Source organism: Nomascus leucogenys, chromosome 11, assembly GCF_006542625.1.
Source record: "Nomascus leucogenys isolate Asia chromosome 11, Asia_NLE_v1, whole genome shotgun sequence".
Taxonomy (NCBI): domain Eukaryota; kingdom Metazoa; phylum Chordata; class Mammalia; order Primates; family Hylobatidae; genus Nomascus; species Nomascus leucogenys.
This window is the reverse complement of record NC_044391.1, coordinates 104287905-104304988: the sequence shown is the minus strand read 5'-3', so window position 1 is coordinate 104304988 and position 17084 is coordinate 104287905. Positions and strand designations below refer to the sequence as shown.

At 43.2% G+C, this 17084-nt stretch overlaps 1 protein-coding gene across 6 annotated transcripts in view; it reads left to right on the top strand.

Moving 5' to 3' along the window:
• The first annotated feature begins 4602 nt into the window (after window positions 1-4602).
• The window catches only part of MCCC1 (methylcrotonoyl-CoA carboxylase 1), a 91210-nt gene continuing 78728 nt past the window's right edge, over window positions 4603-17084 (top strand). For 3 of the 6 annotated variants that reach the window (XR_004032353.1, XM_012510761.2, XM_030822871.1), the window contains exons 1-4: window positions 4609-4838; window positions 9481-9527; window positions 11537-11673; window positions 16484-16579. Coding sequence is in view for 5 of the 6 variants with exons in the window: in XM_012510761.2 (XP_012366215.2) it covers window positions 4750-4838; window positions 9481-9527; window positions 11537-11673; window positions 16484-16579 (369 nt within the window). In the remaining variant the exon portion in view is untranslated. Of the gene's footprint in view, window positions 4839-9480; window positions 9528-11536; window positions 11674-16483; window positions 16580-17084 lie in introns of all 6 variants that reach the window. The other 3 variants (XM_030822873.1, XM_030822872.1, XM_030822874.1) reach the window with 2 other exon arrangements.

Genomic DNA, 17084 nt, shown 5'->3' with positions numbered 1-17084 from the left:
AAGGTACGAAATGCAAAAGATGCAAAAGGGTGTACAGTAAATATTCACCTCCATCATCTCTGTCCTCAAGCCAACAACTTTTCTTGCCTAGAGGATATTTCTACATATATAAGCATATGGGAATTTTCTTTCTTCTATTTTTACATAAATGATGAAATAATCACAGTTTTTTATTTTGCTTTTTACACTCATCAGTGTGTTTTATGAGTACATATTGCTCTGTCTCATTCTTTTTTAATGACTGCATAGCAATTCATTGTTTTTCTGCATGTACTTTTTTTTTTTTTGAGACAGAGTTTCGCTCTTGTTGCCCAGGCTGGGATGCAATGGCGTGACCTCAGCTCACTGCAACCTTTACCTCCTGGGTTGAAGCGATTCTCCTGCCTCAGCCTCCCAAGTAGCTGGGATTACAGGCATATGCCACCACACCCAGCTAATTTTGTATTTTTACTAGAGTTGGGGTTTCTCCACGTTGGCCAGGATAGTCTCGAACTCCCGACATCAGGTGATTCGCCTGCCTTGGGCTCCCAAAGTGCTGGGATTACAGGCGTGAGCCACCACGCCCAGACTGCATGTACATTATTTAATTAGTTTCTTTAATCAGCTTGCTATTTCCAACAATGCTATAATAAATTTCCTTAATCATATATTATTTCAAACATCTATGGGTATATCTGTAGGTGAATTCCAAGAAATACTTTTGCTAGGTCAAAGAGTTTGTGGATTTGCAATTTTGATAAATATTGTAAAAGTACTATGCAAAATGGTTGTGCCAATTTTTACTTGCAACAGTAAAGTGTGATAATATTCCCACACCCCTCACTAATTACAGTGGGCTAAACTTTATGTTATCTGCTAATATGATAGGTGAAGTGTGGTGTATTATTGTATTTCTCTTATTTGGTATGAGATTAAGTATGTTTTATATTTGCTTACTTTTTCTATTCTGTGAATTCCTCATATTCTTTGACCATTTTCTCTTTCCTTACAGACCTTTTTTCCTATCGGTTTATAGTTCTTTATATATTAAGGAAAGTAGCCCTTCATCTGTGACAGGAGTTGCAAAATTATTCTGTTTGCTGTTTGACTTTCTCTATGTGTATGTTTTGCTGTGCAGATTTTAAAACTTTTTCATGTAGTTGAAGCTATCCTTCCTTTTTTTTTTTCCATTATATAGCTTCTGAGTATTGTGTTATACTTAGAGAAGCTTTCTCTGGCTGGGCACAGTGGCTCATGCCTGTAATCCCAGCACTTTGGGAGGCCAAGGCGGGTAGATCAGTTTAAGTCAGGAGTTCGAGACAGCCTGGCCAACATGGTGAAACTGAGAGGTGACAGCCTGCTGGCAGTCCTCACAGCCCTCGCTCGCTCTTGGCGCCTCCTCTGCCTGGGCTCCCACTTTGGTGTCACTTGAGGAGCCCTTCAGCCCACCGCTGCACTGTGGGAGCCCCTTTCTGGGCTGGCCAAGGCCGGAACTGGCTCCCTCAGCTTGCGCAGAGGTGTGGATGGAGAGGCACGAGTGGGAACTGGGGCTGCACGCGGCGCTTTCGGGCCAGCTGGAGTTCCGGGTGGGCGTAGGCTTGGTGGGTCCTGCACTGGGAGCAGCCGGCTGCCACCCCGGGCAATGAGGGCCTTAGCACCCGGGCCATCAGCTGCGGAGGGTATACTGGGTCCCCCAGCAGTGCCGGCCCACCAGCGCTGCACTCGATTTCTTGCTGGGCCTTGGCTGCCTCCCCATAGGGCAGGGCTCGGGACCTGCAGCCCGCCATGCCTAAGCCTCCCCCACTCTGTGGGCTCCTGTGCGGCCCGAGCCTCCCCGACGAGCGCCACCTCCTGCTCTACAGCGCCCAGTGCCATCGACCACCCAAGGGCTGAGGAGTGCGGGCGCACAGCGCGGGACTGGCAGGCAGCTCCACCTGCAGCCCCGGTGCGGGATCCACTGGGTGAAGCCAGCTGGGCTCCTGAGTCTGGTGGGGACGTGGAGAACCTTTATGTCTAGCTCAGGGATTGTAAATACACCAATTGGCACTCTGTATCTAGCTCAAGGTTTGTAAACACACCAATCAGCACCCTGTGTCTAGCTCAGGGTTTGTAAATGCACCAATCCACACTCTGTATCTAGCTACTCTGGTGGGGACTTGGAGAACCTTTGTGTGGACGCTCTAGCTAATCTAGCCGGGACTTGGAGAACTTTTGTGTCTAGCTCAGGGATTGTAAACGCACCAATCAGCGCCCTGTCAAAACAGACCACTTGGCTCTACCAATCAGCAGGATGTGGGTGGGGCCAGATAAGAGAATAAAAGCAGGCGCCCACAGCCAGCAATGGCAACCCACTCGGGTCCCCTTCCACACTGTGGAAGCTTTGTTCTTTCGCTCTTTGCAATAAATCCTGCTGCTGCTCACTCTTTGGGTCCACACTGCCTTTATGAGCCGTAACACCGCAAAGATCTGAAGCTTTACTCCTACCTGAGCCAGCGAGACCAGGAACCCACCAGAAGGAAGAAACTCTGAACACATCCAAACATCAGAAGGAACAAACTCCAGACGCGCCACCTTAAGAGCTGTAACACTCACCGTGAGGGTCTGCCGCTTCATTCTTGAAGTCAGTGAGACCAAGAACCCACCAATTCCGGACACAAAACCTCGTCTCTACTAAAAATACAAAAAATGAGCTAGGTGTGGTAGCGGATGCCTATAAACCTAGCTATTCAGGAGGCTGAGACAGAAGAATCATTTGAACTTGGGAGGTGGAGGTTGCAGTGAGCGGAGATCATGCCATTGCACTTCAGCCTGGGCAACAGAGCCAGACTTCGTCTCAAAAAAAAAAAAAGGAGAAATTTCTCTGCTCTAAGACCTCCCATAATGTCTTCTAGCACTTTTATGCTTTCATCTTTTATATTTAATCTTTTATCCACTTGGAATATTTTGGTGTTAGGTGTAAGAAGTGAGTAGGGATCCAGCTTTTTTTTTTCCAGAGGGCTAATCACTGGTCCCAATCACTTCTTGAATTACTGAGTTTTAAAATCTAGAATGAATGTCGGATTTTGTCAATGACCTATTAAGCATTTGTGAACATCATAAGATTTTTTTCTCTTTTAAACTATTAATAAGACTCATTTTTTAAATTGATTTCTTAATAGTGAATCATCCTTACACTTCTGGAGTAAACCTTGCTTATTTACAGTGTGTTATTCTTTTCAAATGCTACAGGATACTTAATTTTTTTGCTTTTTTTTTAGAGACATTCTCTCACTCTGTTACCCAGGCTGGAGTATAGTGGCATGATAAGAGTTCACTGCAGCTTCAAACTCCTGGGCTCAAGTGATCCTGCCTCAGTCTCCCGAGTAGCTGGGACTACAGGTGTGCATCATCATGCCTAGTATTTTTTTAAAAATTTTGTACAGATGGGGGTCTCACTATGTTGCCCAGGCTGGTCTCAAACTCCTAGGCTTAAGCAGTCCTCCCACCTCGGCCTCCCAAAGTGATGGGGTTACAAGACATGAGCCACAGCACCCAGCGCAGTTAATATTTTATTTAGAATTTTTCCACTGATACTTACACGTGAAATTGGTCTGTCGTGTGTATGTGCATGATATCTTTGTTGATTTTGGTATCAAAGTTATGTTTACTTTTTAAAAAGAGTTTGGAAGACTTCCATCTTTTTTTTGCTCTGGAACAGAATTAATAGCATTTGGGTCAATTGCTCATTTGTGTGGAATTTTCTTGCAAGACATGGAGGGCTTTTGTAACTTTTAGGGGTGAAGGTGAAGGTGAAAGTGGGCCATGGTGGTAGCAAGGATAGTTCTTTGATAAACTTCTCTATTTTTTCTGTGGTAATGGTTTGCTTAAATTTTGTCTCTGCCAGGATCTATTTTGATAAATTGTATTTTCTTGTAACATCGTCCATTTCATCCAGTTTTAAGTTCACTTGAAGTTAAGCAAAATTAGCATCTTACAAATCTATAATTTGTTTCCTGTGTCTGTGATTTTCCCCCGCTTATGTTTTTTAAATCATGTCAAATGTGCATTTTTCTCTATTTCTGATTAGATAACTATTTTATTTTTTGTGAACCTGTGGGTTTATTAGTCCTTTGACACTGGGTTCCTGAATTCATGTATTTCTTCCTTTATCTTCCCTAATTTCTCCCTCCTGCTTTCCTCATGAAGCATCTACATGTAGTGTTTACAGTTTCTTTATTCTCTAGATATTCCTCAGTTTGCTCTTTGACTCCCTTTTTTCCCCAATAGTCAGAATACCTGTTTTAAGCTCAGGTGGTTTAAAGATGTTCACTTTAGCTTATTTATTTTTTCATCCCTGAGAGCACTAGAGAATTGTGTATCCTGCTCTCCATCCGCATTTGGCTTCTTCCCCAGGGTTCTTCTCCCAGAAGGTGACGAGAGCGAAGGAACACCACGGGCTGCAGGAAGAAACAGTGACAGGGAACCAGGAGGCTGAGGATGGAGAAAACCCTTGCCTTAGTCGGCGCAGGCCCCAGGGGGCGCAGAAACAAAGGCCACACCCCCACGAGCACGTGGCCAGACTGACCAATCGTTGATACTGAAACCGGGCTCTGGTCTTTCATTGGTGTTCGTGGAGACGCCCTCACATTCTTGGATCAGCCCAAAGCAAGGCTCAGGCTCCGACGGTGGCCGGCGGGGGTCACGAGGCTTCGTAGTGGAGGGACGGGTTTGGCGTGTGGGACGCAGCTGCCTCTGCGCTGGGGAGTTGCGGAGTGGCCGGGCTCCAGGGATATGGCGGCGGCCTCTGCGGTGTCGGTGCTGCTGGTGGCGGCAGAGAGGAACCGGTGGCATCGTCTCCCGAGCCTGCTCCTGCCGCCGAGGTGGGTGGAGGGGCCATGGCGCAGTGGGCAGAGGCGGGAGCGAGGGGTGCACGGACGCGCGTGAGCGGTGGGAGGTGCGGCGGAACCCGGGGTCGGGGTGGGGAGGACGGTAGGAAAACCCCAGCCACTTTCGAGGGGGGTTCTGCTGGCAGTCATGGAGTCGGGAGGAAGACATCCCCACCAGCCCTTCCCTTTTTCCCCGCTTCCGCACATCCACGCTTCAGCGCGCCTTTGGCTTCTGTTTTTCCATTTCTGAGGACTGGGCCCGCCATCCTCCAGGCTCCCCTCGCCGTTGCTGCAGCTCATAGCAGTTTACATCGGGCTTTCGCAGCACCCCTTAGGTGGGAGCGTTGTTATAATCCTGTTCCGGGGAAGCCCAAAGGGATCAACGACTTGCTCAACGAAACACAGCTAGTAAGAAATGGGGCCAGGATGCCCTCAAAGCCATTTTCAGTTCAGCTGTGCCCCATCAGGTATCCAGTTAAGAGAAGGACTCCTGGAGTTCCTTCTCATTGTTAGAAGGAGTGAAGTTGTCAAGAAGAGCAAATGTACCTTCCACAGAGCTGGGAAATTATTTTGTCAAAAACTCTTGTACCCAAGTTTGAACAACGCTATCAGATGACTCAGTCTAGCTCACCTGACTCCAGCTCTGTTTCAAATTTTGAGCTCTAAGCTTTGGTGGCAATAACTCTGGCAGTGAAAACACCCTGAGGCTTGTAGATAGCTTTGCTTCTTTGTGTTCTTTTGCTTCATCGTTATCATCCTTCATCATTCTGGAAAGAGTGACAGTTTAGTGTTCAAGGGCACAGACTGCAGTCAAGGCTGGGGTCTTAGCTTAGTTAGCTACTCACTAGGTGTGTGACTTTGGGTAAGTTACTTAATATTTCTTCTTTAATTTCCTCACCTTGGAGATGATACGAGTACCTTGGGTTGTGAAAATTAAATGAATTAATTCATGGAATGAGGTTTAAGCACAATCTGGTACATAAGATCAGTCTATAAATGCAAATTCAACCATTTATATGAACGTTTGCTTGCGTGTATTTTCCAGAAATATTGTAGATGCCCTTTTTAGTTGCTTAATTGTAGGAGTGGCCCAGAGAAACATAAAGTCGTTGAAAGTTGGCGGGGCGCGGTAGCTCACGCCTGTAATCCCAGCACTTTGGGAGGCCGAGGCGGGCGGATCACGAGGTCAGGAGATCGAGACCAACCTGGATAACACGGTGAAACCTCGTCTGTACTAAAAAATACAAAAAAATTAGCCAGGCGTTGTGGCACGCGCCTGTAGTCCCCACCTGTTAGTCCCAGCTACTCGGGAGGCTGAGGCAGGAGAATGGCGTGAACCCAGGAGGCGGAGCTTGCAGTGAGCTGAGATCGTGCTACTGCACTCCAGCCTGGGCGACAGAGTGAGACTCCGTCTCAAATAAAAAATAAAAAAATAAAAGTTGGTGAAAGTAATGTTAATGTTCTTCTTGTTCTTCTGGTTTTTCTTTTCTTAGGTCTCCAGGGCTCTTCAGGATAGTACCATAGACCCATTTTCTCTTTTCCCTTTCAAAGCTTAGCTATTGTCTAAAGAACTGTCCTCAAGTATGTCACTCTGGAGAGTGTTAGAGTTGTTAATGGCTTATAGAAGTAAAACTCTTTGCCAGGAGAGTTGGTTCATGCCTGTATTTTCAGCAGTTTCTGAGCACTGTGGGATCCAAGGTGGGAGGATTGCTTGAGCTCAAGAGTTCAAGACCAGCCTGGTCAACATAGTGAAGCTTCATCTCTACAAAACATTAAAACATCAGCCAGGCATAGTGGCACACACTTGTAGTCACAGCTACTTGGGAGGATGAGGAGGGCGAGGACGGCCTGAGTCCAGGGGTTCCAGGCCGTAATGAGCCATGATCACACCACTGTACTCCATCCTGGGTGACATCCCATCCCAAATAAAACAAAAACAAAAACAAAAAAATCTTAACAGTACAGATAGTTTACATTATTTTTATGTTATGAATCTTTAGTAGCTCAGAGAAAATAATCTCTAGTGGCAGAATTATAGACATGACAATAAGCTGGTATAGAGCTACCTTGAATCAGGGAAGCAGCTTCTTAATCTTGTTTAAGCCATTGCTTTTAAGTTGCAGCTTAGATAATTGTGAAAAATAGAATAGACTATCAGAACATTGTCGGGATAGAGGATTATAGTTAAGTGGGATCTCTCTCTCTCCCTCTTTTCTCCTAGCGCTCTTTTTCTGTCTTCACTAGAAGATTGCAGAAGAAAGCTTTAGGTCAACAGTAGCCTTGAAACTTAATCAGTCTTAAGCTAGCTTTACCAACAAGCAACCATGTAATAGATGCATCTGCCCAGAATAGGCCTTGACACTTATCAGAAGCCTATCTGAAGAATGTGAAGGGAAGACGATGCTATGAGCTAGAAAATACCTCATAAAGATCAGGAAAGATGATCCCCCTCCTTCATGATCAAGAAGGTAAGGTCAGCTAAAATGGAAAGTGTGGGAAAGCAGCAGCCTCCTGAGGAAGCTAGCTTACAGAACTCTCCTGCCAAAGCTGTGGGTCTTCCCAGCAGCTCCTCATGGATGGCAGCATCTGAGTGTGCATTGTAGGGCAATGAGTGTATAATGCATATAGATGTGTAGATGTCTACTGCATCTCGGCTCCAGTGAAATACTAGTTGTGCTCAACTACATAGTCATATACACAGTATGTGTATACTACTGCCTACTTACATAGTTTCTAATGGACACGCTGTGCTTTTATCTTGTGCCTTGTGAATAATCTAAAATGGTTAGTTAGTCCTTTATAACCACATCTTCCAGGTATAGACAAAAAGATAGGTGGAATTGCTTCTGTAATTTGTTGGTTTGCCTGCCTATGCTTTTTAAATTTTTTTTAAATTTTTATTTATTTATTTATTTTTGAGATGGAGTCTCACTCTGTCACCCAGGCTGGAGTGTAGTGGCACGATCTTGGCTCACTGCAACCTCCGCCTCCCATGCTCAAGTGATACTCCTGCCTCAGCCTCCCAAGTAGCTGGGATTACAGGTGCCCACCACCACACCTGGCTAATTTTTGTATTGTTAGTAGAGATGGGGTTTCACCACGTTGGCCAGGCTGGTCTCGAACTCGTGACCTCAGGTGATCCCCCCCGCATCAGCCTCCCAAATTGCTAGGATTACAGGCGTGAGCCACCGTGCCTGGCCCGCTTATCCTCTTTAGCTGAAACTTAATAGACGTTATACTTTTTTGTTCTTAAAGTGAATCTGACCTGTTTTCTGTCAGCTCTTGGTTACTTTATTTTATAAACAGGTATCACGAAACTTAAAAATTGTGGAGACTTCTACCTCATTAAGATACCTCAAGTCATTTTTGTCTCCCCATTTCTCCGTTTTCTTTTAATACAAGGACTTGGAATAGAATTGTATAGTACTTTTAAATCTGAGAGGTACCTTCAAGATCAGCTCTTACAGTCTCATCTCGTGTGTGAGAACACTGAAGCCCACGCTATTAAATCTTGCATCCTCAACTGGGATGATATCACCGCTAAAGGGTGGAAATTGATTCTTAGGAGAGCCAGAAAATCTTAGATTTTGTCATGGTTTACGGCTTTCCAAAGCTCAAGCTTACCCCACCCTTCCTACAAGGAATAAAATCTTTTAAAAGTTTTCTCATTAGGAGGGTAATAATGAAAAAAAAGTTGGAGAAACACTGATGTAAAGTGACTCGACCCTGGGCAAGCTGGTCATTGGGAGGTACTTAGATGAGAATGCAGCTCTTCTGGTCCCACAGCCAACATTCTTTCTGCTGCCCCTGTTTAACTTCCATTTATTTCTCTGGTCTTACTTTTTAAACATGTCTAATGTTTAAACTTGATTGGTATTTTTCAAACTGTAGATTGACCAGCATATTTTAATAAAATAGAATACAACTGAAAGAACCAAAAAAGTCTTTTTTTTTTTTGAGATGGAGTCTAGCTCTGTCACCCAGGCTGGAGTGCAGTGGTGCGATCTCAGCTCACTGCAAGCTCTGCCTCCCAGGTTCACGCCATTCTCCTGCCTCAGCCTCCCGAGTAGCTGGGACTACAGGTGCCCGCCATGACGCCCGGCTAATTTTTTGTATTTTTAGTAGAGACAGGGTTTCACTGTGTTAGCCAGGATGGCCTCGATCTCCTGACCTCATGATCTGCTCGCCTCGGCTTCCTAAAGTGCTGGGATTACAGGTGTGAGCCACTGCGCCTGGCCAAGGCAGAATGAGTCATTTTTAATAAAACATCTGTTTTCATTAAGTGTGTGTCCTGGGTAGTTTGTATTGTAAGTTGTAGCCAAAAAGGTTTCAAAAAAGCTAAACTAGATGATGTTGGTATACCTTGGTTGTTTAATCATCTCTGACTCTGTGGTCTTATGCCAGCCTCAGGAACAAGCAGGCTAGGTGACTCATTCAAGGACAGGTAGTACGAGGGAAAACAGCCAGACCTCTAACTCTTGAGTTCTGGATTAGTTTTCTACCCACTAAGAAAGCCTTACTAAAGCATTGTTAGTTGGCTTAAGGTTTCATGCTTTAAGAAACTGAAATTCTTTTGAAAGAACAATTGTGTTGCCTATTCTGTTTAATTATAATTCCTTTTGGATTTATGCTATAGGACATGGGTGTGGAGGCAAAGAACCATGAAGTACACAACAACCACAGGTACTGACAGACTTTGTTCTATTTGATTTTGCTTCACATTGGAAGTGTTTAAGAAAGGGAAATGTTTAATCCCTTAATGTGTGCATAATAGAATTCGTTATCATAAATTTTGGATTTTCATTATAATTTTCTAGGAAGTGTTAAGTCATGGTTTTCACCTCTTTTATATCAACTCTTGCTGTTAAGTCTAAAATACAGAGGGCAGCTGAGCGCAGTGGCTCATGCCTGTATCCCAACACTTTGGGAGGCTGAGGTGGGTGGATCACCTGAGGTCAGGAGTTTGAGACCAGCCTGGACAACATGGCAAAACCCTGTGTCTACTAAAAAATACAAAAATTAGCTGGGCGTGGTGGTGGGTGCCTGTAATCCCAGATGCTTGGGAGGCTGAGGCAGGAGAATTGCTTGAACCCAGGAGGCGTAGGTTGCAGTGAGCCAAGATCACGCCACTGCACTCCAGCCTGGGCGACAGAGCAAGACTCTGTCTCAAAGTAAATAAATAAATAAATAAATAAATAAATAAATAAATAAAATAAAATACAGAGGGCAATAATGGAGAACATTTTATATTCGTTCTTTCTGTCCATTTGACCCTTTTAGTGTATTGGATTGGAAAATCATAAGTACGATGGTCTAAAGCAGTTCTTTGAAAAAGCTATTTTAAGTAGCAAAACCTTTTTTTCCAAATAAAATTTAACATGGAATTCCCAACTATAAAACATATAAAAGTGTAATAAAGTATAACTGCTAGCTGATTGGGTATAGCCCTCTACCTACCCTGCTCTCCTTCTCCTGCCTGCACTCGTACATACGTCATCCATCAGCCCCTGTGACAACTCTTGGGCTCTATAGAGCCCCATGGAAAAACACTTTTAAATTAGGTGCAACTTTATTTTTTTTAAAAGAAGAAATAACTTTATTATGTTGAGCCTATGGATTCTATTGAAGAAATAACTTTATTATGAACCGTCAAAGAACATTTATTTCACGTGTGATACTAGAAGTACATTTTATATATGCAGTAGCTTGTCATTATGGTGCCATGCCAGTAGACTGGTACAAGAGTCATTTGTGTTGCAAGAGAACCACACACACACCTGTGTACATAGGGATAGAGGCAGAGGGGCAGAGTGACTGAGAGCTTAAATTCTGGAGTGACGCAGATCTAGGTCGAAGTCCCAGATTCTTTCTTTAGCTGTGTAATTTTGGGAAAATAATAGCTCCTTCAGCATTAGTTTCTTCATCTTTAAAATTGAGATAACAATGATAGTATCTATTTCATTAGGATTATTGTGAAAATTTAAGTCGATGTTGAGTTTTTAGCACAGGACCTGAGGCACAGAAAGTGCTTGTTAAAGATTAGTTAGTATTGGCTGGGTGTGGTGGCTCACACCTGTAATCCCAGCACTTCGGGAGGCCAAGGCAGGTGGATCACCTGAGGTCAGGAGTTCAAGACCAGCCTGGCCAATGTGGTGAAACGCCATCTTTACTAAAAATACAAAAATTAGCCAGGCATGGTGGCAGGCGCCTGTAATTTCGGCTACTCAGGAGACTGAAGCAGGAGAATTGCTTGACCCTGGGAGGTAGAGGTTGCAGTGAGCCGAGATCACACCATTGCACTCCAGCCTAGGGGACAAGAGTGAAACACTGTCTCAAAAATAAATAAGTAAATAAATAAATAAAAGAGTAGTTATTAACGATGATAATTTAACACTATTATAATTTGATCCTTGGCATAACAAAGCATCTTTTAATTTTATTTTATGTTGCTTTGTATTTTAAGTTTAAAAAGCTGAGTAATTTATGTTAATGAGTATCTTGAATTTAAGTGAAAAGAAGTGTACTGTCTAATATTAGTTAAAGTGGTCATTTTGGGCTCAGTTGTGCTAGTTTTACCAAAAAGCTTGAACTTATCGGTTCAAGTCCTTATCAGCCAGTTAAGATCGTATTCTCATTCTCATTCTTTGCTTTCCAGTAACATTTCTGTGTGATTTTCATGGTGTTTTAAACAGGAAGAAACATTACCAAGGTCCTCATTGCAAACAGAGGAGAAATTGCCTGCAGGGTGATGCGCACAGCCAAAAAACTGGGTGTACAGACTGTGGCGGTTTATAGTGAGGCTGACAGAAATTCCATGCATGTAGATATGGTATGTGTTAAAAATTGGAAGCCATGTCTTACGTTTATTCGTTTACTGTGTCAGTATTTTAGTTCTTTATGATGACAGCTGATATTTGCTAGTGTTATCAGGGTTGAAGTAGGTAAGTTCAAACTGCTCACTGATAATTCTTGGGAACATTTTTCAGATATAACATCAGTTGAACTAAGCAGTGTGCTTAGTAGAACAGTTGATTTATAGGCAAGGTCTTTATCTCCTTGAGGATTGGTTAAAACAGTTCACAGAATGTTGCTGATCCACTGACTACACTTTGAGTAGCTCATGTCCAGATTCCGTATATACAAGGAGAAAGATCCAGGCTCTATTCTTTTTTTTTTCTTTTTTTTTGAGACTGAGTCTTGCTCTGTTGCCCAGGCTGGAGAGCAGTGGCACAATCTCGGCTCACTGCAAGCTCCGCCTCACAGGTTCAAGTGATTCTCATGCCTCAGCCTCCTGAGTAGCTGGATTACAGACACACACCACCACTCCCGGCTAGTTTTTTGTATTTCTAGTAGAGACAGGATTTCACCATGTTGGCCAAAATGGTCTCAAACTCCTGGCCTCAAGTGATCCACCCACCTTGGCCTCCCAAAGTGCTGGGATTACAGGCGTGAGCCACTGCGCCCAGCCTATCACTAGCTTTTATCCACCAGAAGTAACTCCAAGCATGGGTGAGTCCAACTGTTTTACTTCATTATGCCTGCAGCAAGACTCCAAGCACTAGCGTCAATTCATGATGGGCAGCCCCACCCGGGCTTTTATCACTGTACAGCAGGCCCTTGTGGCTCTATAGCCACTGTTTTTCTCATTCTGTGCAATGAGTATTTCAAACCTGTTTCACTTCATTCCAACCTCCAATTCTCCCTCTACCCACCTATTTGCAGCAGGATGATCTTGATTTCACAGAGAAAATAAAATTGAGGTTCCTGCCACAGAATCTGCTGACTTAGTTACGTCTGCATCCATCTTTCCCATCAAAGGTCAGTGCTCTGGATCCCTTCTCTTCTTGTCTTTTTAAGAATTTTCCCGGCTGGGCACGGTGGCTCACGCCTGTAATCCTAGCACTTTGGGAAGCCGAGGCAGATGAATCACCTGAGGTCAGGAGTTCGAGACCAGCCTGACCAACATGGAGAAATCCCATCTCTACTAAAAATACAAAATTAGCTGGACGTGGTGTCACATGCCTGTAATCCCAGCTACTCAGGAGGCTGAGGCAGGAGAATTGCTTGAACCCGGGAGGCGGAGGTTGCAGTGAGCTGAGATCGTGCCATTGCACTCCAGGCTGGGCAACAAGAGCAAAACTCCGTCTCAAAGAAAAAAAAAAAAAAAGAACTTTCGCAAAATAAGAGAGTAAATTTTAAATGTCTTACCATGAAAAAATAGTAGATAAGTGAGATGATGGCTAGGTTAATTGGCTTGATTCAGTCATTCCACATTGTGTGCATGTGGCAAAACATCACATTGTACCCCATAAATGCATATAATTATGATTTGTCAATTAACAGTATTAATAAAACATAAAGCAAAATGAGACATTCCTGTGTCAAAAAGAAAAGGATCTTCCATTTTTCAATGATGTGTGTCTTCAACCACTCTCTACTAGACTGTTAATATCCATGTCCCTAAATCCAGTGGAGTCTCCAGGACTGAGCTGACTTGACCCCTCAGCAGCATTTAGCATCCTAGTACACTGCTCCCTTCTTTTAGAAATAAATTCTTCTCATGGCATTCTCAACCTCTTGCCTTCTTGTCTTCTCTCAGTGTCCTTTATCTGGACCCTACCCATCCACCAGACCCTTATGTTGAAGTTTCTTGGGACTTGGTCCTTGGCCCTCTTTTTTCAGTGTGTACTCTCGTTCTGGATCATTTTATATACTCCTATAGCTTTGAGAAAAACTCCCAAATTTCTGTTTTTAGCCCGGACTTTCTTTTGAGCGTGATACATGTATATCCAACTGACCATTCAACATCTCCACTTTGATATTGTCACAGGCACCAAACTAGTGTGACTGAAATTGAACTCATGACCCTTCACCTATACTGAACCTGCATTTCTTACAGAATTCCCTAACCCTGTAGAGGACAACACCATTGCTAATAAAAACAATAATGTCAGAGATCTAGAAGTCTTTGAGCGTTTTTCTCTCTTCTTTCCTACTCTAGATCCTTCCCCCCTCATCTAGTAAATGACCAAGTACTGTTAATTGTATTTCCCAAATATTTCTTTCCACTTCTTTCCACCCCCTCCCACCTATAACTTAACTCAAAGCCACAATCACCTTTTTTTTTTTGAGCCAGGGTCTCATTCTGTCAGCTAGGCTGGAGTGCAGTGGCACAATCACAGCTCACTGCAGCCTCAACCCCCCAGGCTCAAGCAATCCTCCTACCTCAGCCTCCTGAGTAGCTGGGACTACAAGCACTTGCTACCATAGCCGGCTAATTTTTAAAATTTTTTGTAGAGATGATGTCTCACTATGTTGTCCCAAAGTGCTGGGATTATAGGGATTATAGGCATAAGCCACCATGCCCAGCCCCACTGTCACCTCTTGCTTGACCAAATGCTGCAGCCTCCTAAGTAGCCTCACTACCTCCACTCTTAACTGTCCCCCACCCCCAGCCAGCAATCTATTTTCTGCTTTTCAGCCAGACTGAGAGTACAAAATAAAAATGTACTTGAGTTACTCCTCTTCTTAAATGCTTTAAACCTTTATAGGGTCCACCAGCTTATCAGTAATGTAAAAGGTGGATAATATTCAGTGTTGATGAGGGTAGTTAGAAACTGGTATGTTGATGGAAATATATATTGGTAAAAGCATTTCAAGGCTGATTAACCAGGAGCTATTAAACTATGTATATCCTTCAACCCAACCCTGCAAACATTCCTGTAGTTTTCTGTCCCACAGACATGCTCACATATATTGTGCTAAGAGAAGCGTGTACAGGAATGTCTGCTTTAGCCTTGCCTGCATCCAGTTTTTTGCCGTTATAACCTAAGTGTGCATTAAGAGATACATGATTAAATGAACTGCGATACTGCGATACTATGGAATATTTTTCAAATGTTATACAAAATGAGGTATAGACGTGTACTAGCAAGAAAAAGAGTTCCCAAGACATACCGTTAATGGAAAAAGCAGTTGCAGAAGATAATTATATAGTATGATCCTATTTATGTAAAAACAAGAACTAAAACTGCATGTGTTTATATAAACATATATGACTAGTTAGGAATATGGATTTGGAACAATATGTCCCAGGTTTATTATAGTGGATGTTCTATCTGGAAGGAGACTGCAATGGGGGGAGTACCAAAGGGCTACTTTGCGTTTGTATTATAATTCACTTTCTTTAGAATGAGAATAGATTTGTGTTTTGTGGAGTTAAAAGGAAAAAACAGGCTAGGCAATGTGGCTCATGCCTGTAATCCCAGCACTTTGAGAGGCCCAGGCAGGCGGATCACCTGAGGTCAGGAGTTTGAGATTAGCCTGGCCAACATGGTGAGGCCCTGTCTCTACTACAAATACAAAAATTAGCTGGGCGTGGTTGCAGGCACCTGTAATCCCAGCTACTCCGGAGGCTGAGGCAGGAGAATCGCTTGAACTTGGGAGGCAGAGGTTGCAGTGAGCCAAGATTGCGCCACCGTACTCCAGCCTGGATGACAGAGCAAGACTTACCTCAAAAGAAAAACCCACAAAACAACAACAACAACAAGAAAAAACATTTAAAATGGTCTCTTTGTGTGCTGCCTTAGGAGAAAGCCCAAAGCTTTTTAACCTCTCACAGGCCCTTTGAAATCTGTGCCCAGCTTTCTGTCCAGCATCCTCTCTGGCCTCTGGACCCCTTGCTCATTGTGTTCCAGACACACAAGCCTTCTTCGGTCGCTCAACTGGACCAGTTTTCCTCCCACCTTTATGTAGATTGTTTTCTCTGCCTGAGAGCCTCACCCTCAGCTCCATTCCTGTTCCCAACTCCACATTCTTGATCTGTTTGCCAGGCAAAGTCTTGATCATCCTTGAGGAGCCTCCCCTGACTTCCCTCCTAGGCATTTCCTGATCACCTTCAGACCAGATCAGTCCTTCCTCCTACAGCCTTTATGCCCTTGGTTTTTCCTCCATGACGTTCATCACAGTTGTCATTAAGTGTGTGAATGTATGTTTAAAGTCTGTCTCTCCCCCCAGACAGGGACATTTGTCTTGTTCACTATGATACAGGCAGCTCCCACCTCAAAGTGTGGCACGTAGTAGGCCTTCAGTAACTCTTGGGATGAATGAATGATGTGCTCTTAATGGTCTACTTCAAGGGATGCTATGATTGTGTGAAAGTTTTAAGGAATGATATAAAATAATTCACAAATGTATGAAAGCATTATCATACTCTGATAATTATATAAACTTTAATCAACTTTGTAAGCTTTTTTCTTTGTGTACATCTGTCATGTATTTTGTTTCTATTGTCAAATATAAATTTTTGGCATTGAATACATTTAAGGTTATTATTGTTTTAGTAATAATATCATGACTAATGTCTGTTGCTTTCTATCCTGAGACACTTTAGTTTCACACCAGTGTGGCTTATGCATGAAAACCAAGTTTTGTTACCCTCTTCATGCAAAAGATTCTAAGACTGGCTTATTTTTATAGCATAGACATACACTGGTACTTCAGTTTTTCAATTCTTGCACTGTTCCGGAGGGAGTGGCATTTTTATTTACAATAATAAAACGACTCTGAAGCAGTTCCGTATAGTGTATGAGTATGTACTAGCTATAAAGTCTTTTAAGCATGTGATGTTTCTTAAACAGGCAGATGAAGCATATTCCATCGGCCCCGCTCCCTGCCAGCAGAGCTACCTATCTATGGAGAAAATCATTCAAGTGGCCAAGGCCTCTGCTGCACAGGTGAGGGTTGTGAAGAGATTTGCAGTGCAAAAGGAATACGTTTTGTGCAACTGATGCAAAGTTACTTATAGAAATTTTCTATTTTTAGCCCTTCCCAAGATCTTTACATTTGATTATTGGATTATCATTGTAAACTAGGCATGTCCCATCTCATTTCTCAGCCAGTCTGCCTTTTTACTGGATCCTGTGTACTTTAGATCCTTTGGAAAATAGGTGGAAAGAGGGTCTAAATTACAAGTTAAAATTAGGAGAGAATTCAGTGCTTCTATCCTCAAAATTACATGCTCAAATCCTTTGGGAGAAACAGGTAGGTAGGGCTTTAAATTACAAGGTAAAATATAAGCAAGAAAGAAATATTTTTCTACCCCAACTTCCCAGTCTCATTCTAGGGCCACGTAGGGAACTTAAGGAAGATGGTTCAGGCAAATGGAATTGCCAAGACTCTGAGATGAAAACAAGCTTAGTGTTCAAGAGAGAAGAATGTTCAGTGTGGTTGGAGTGAAGG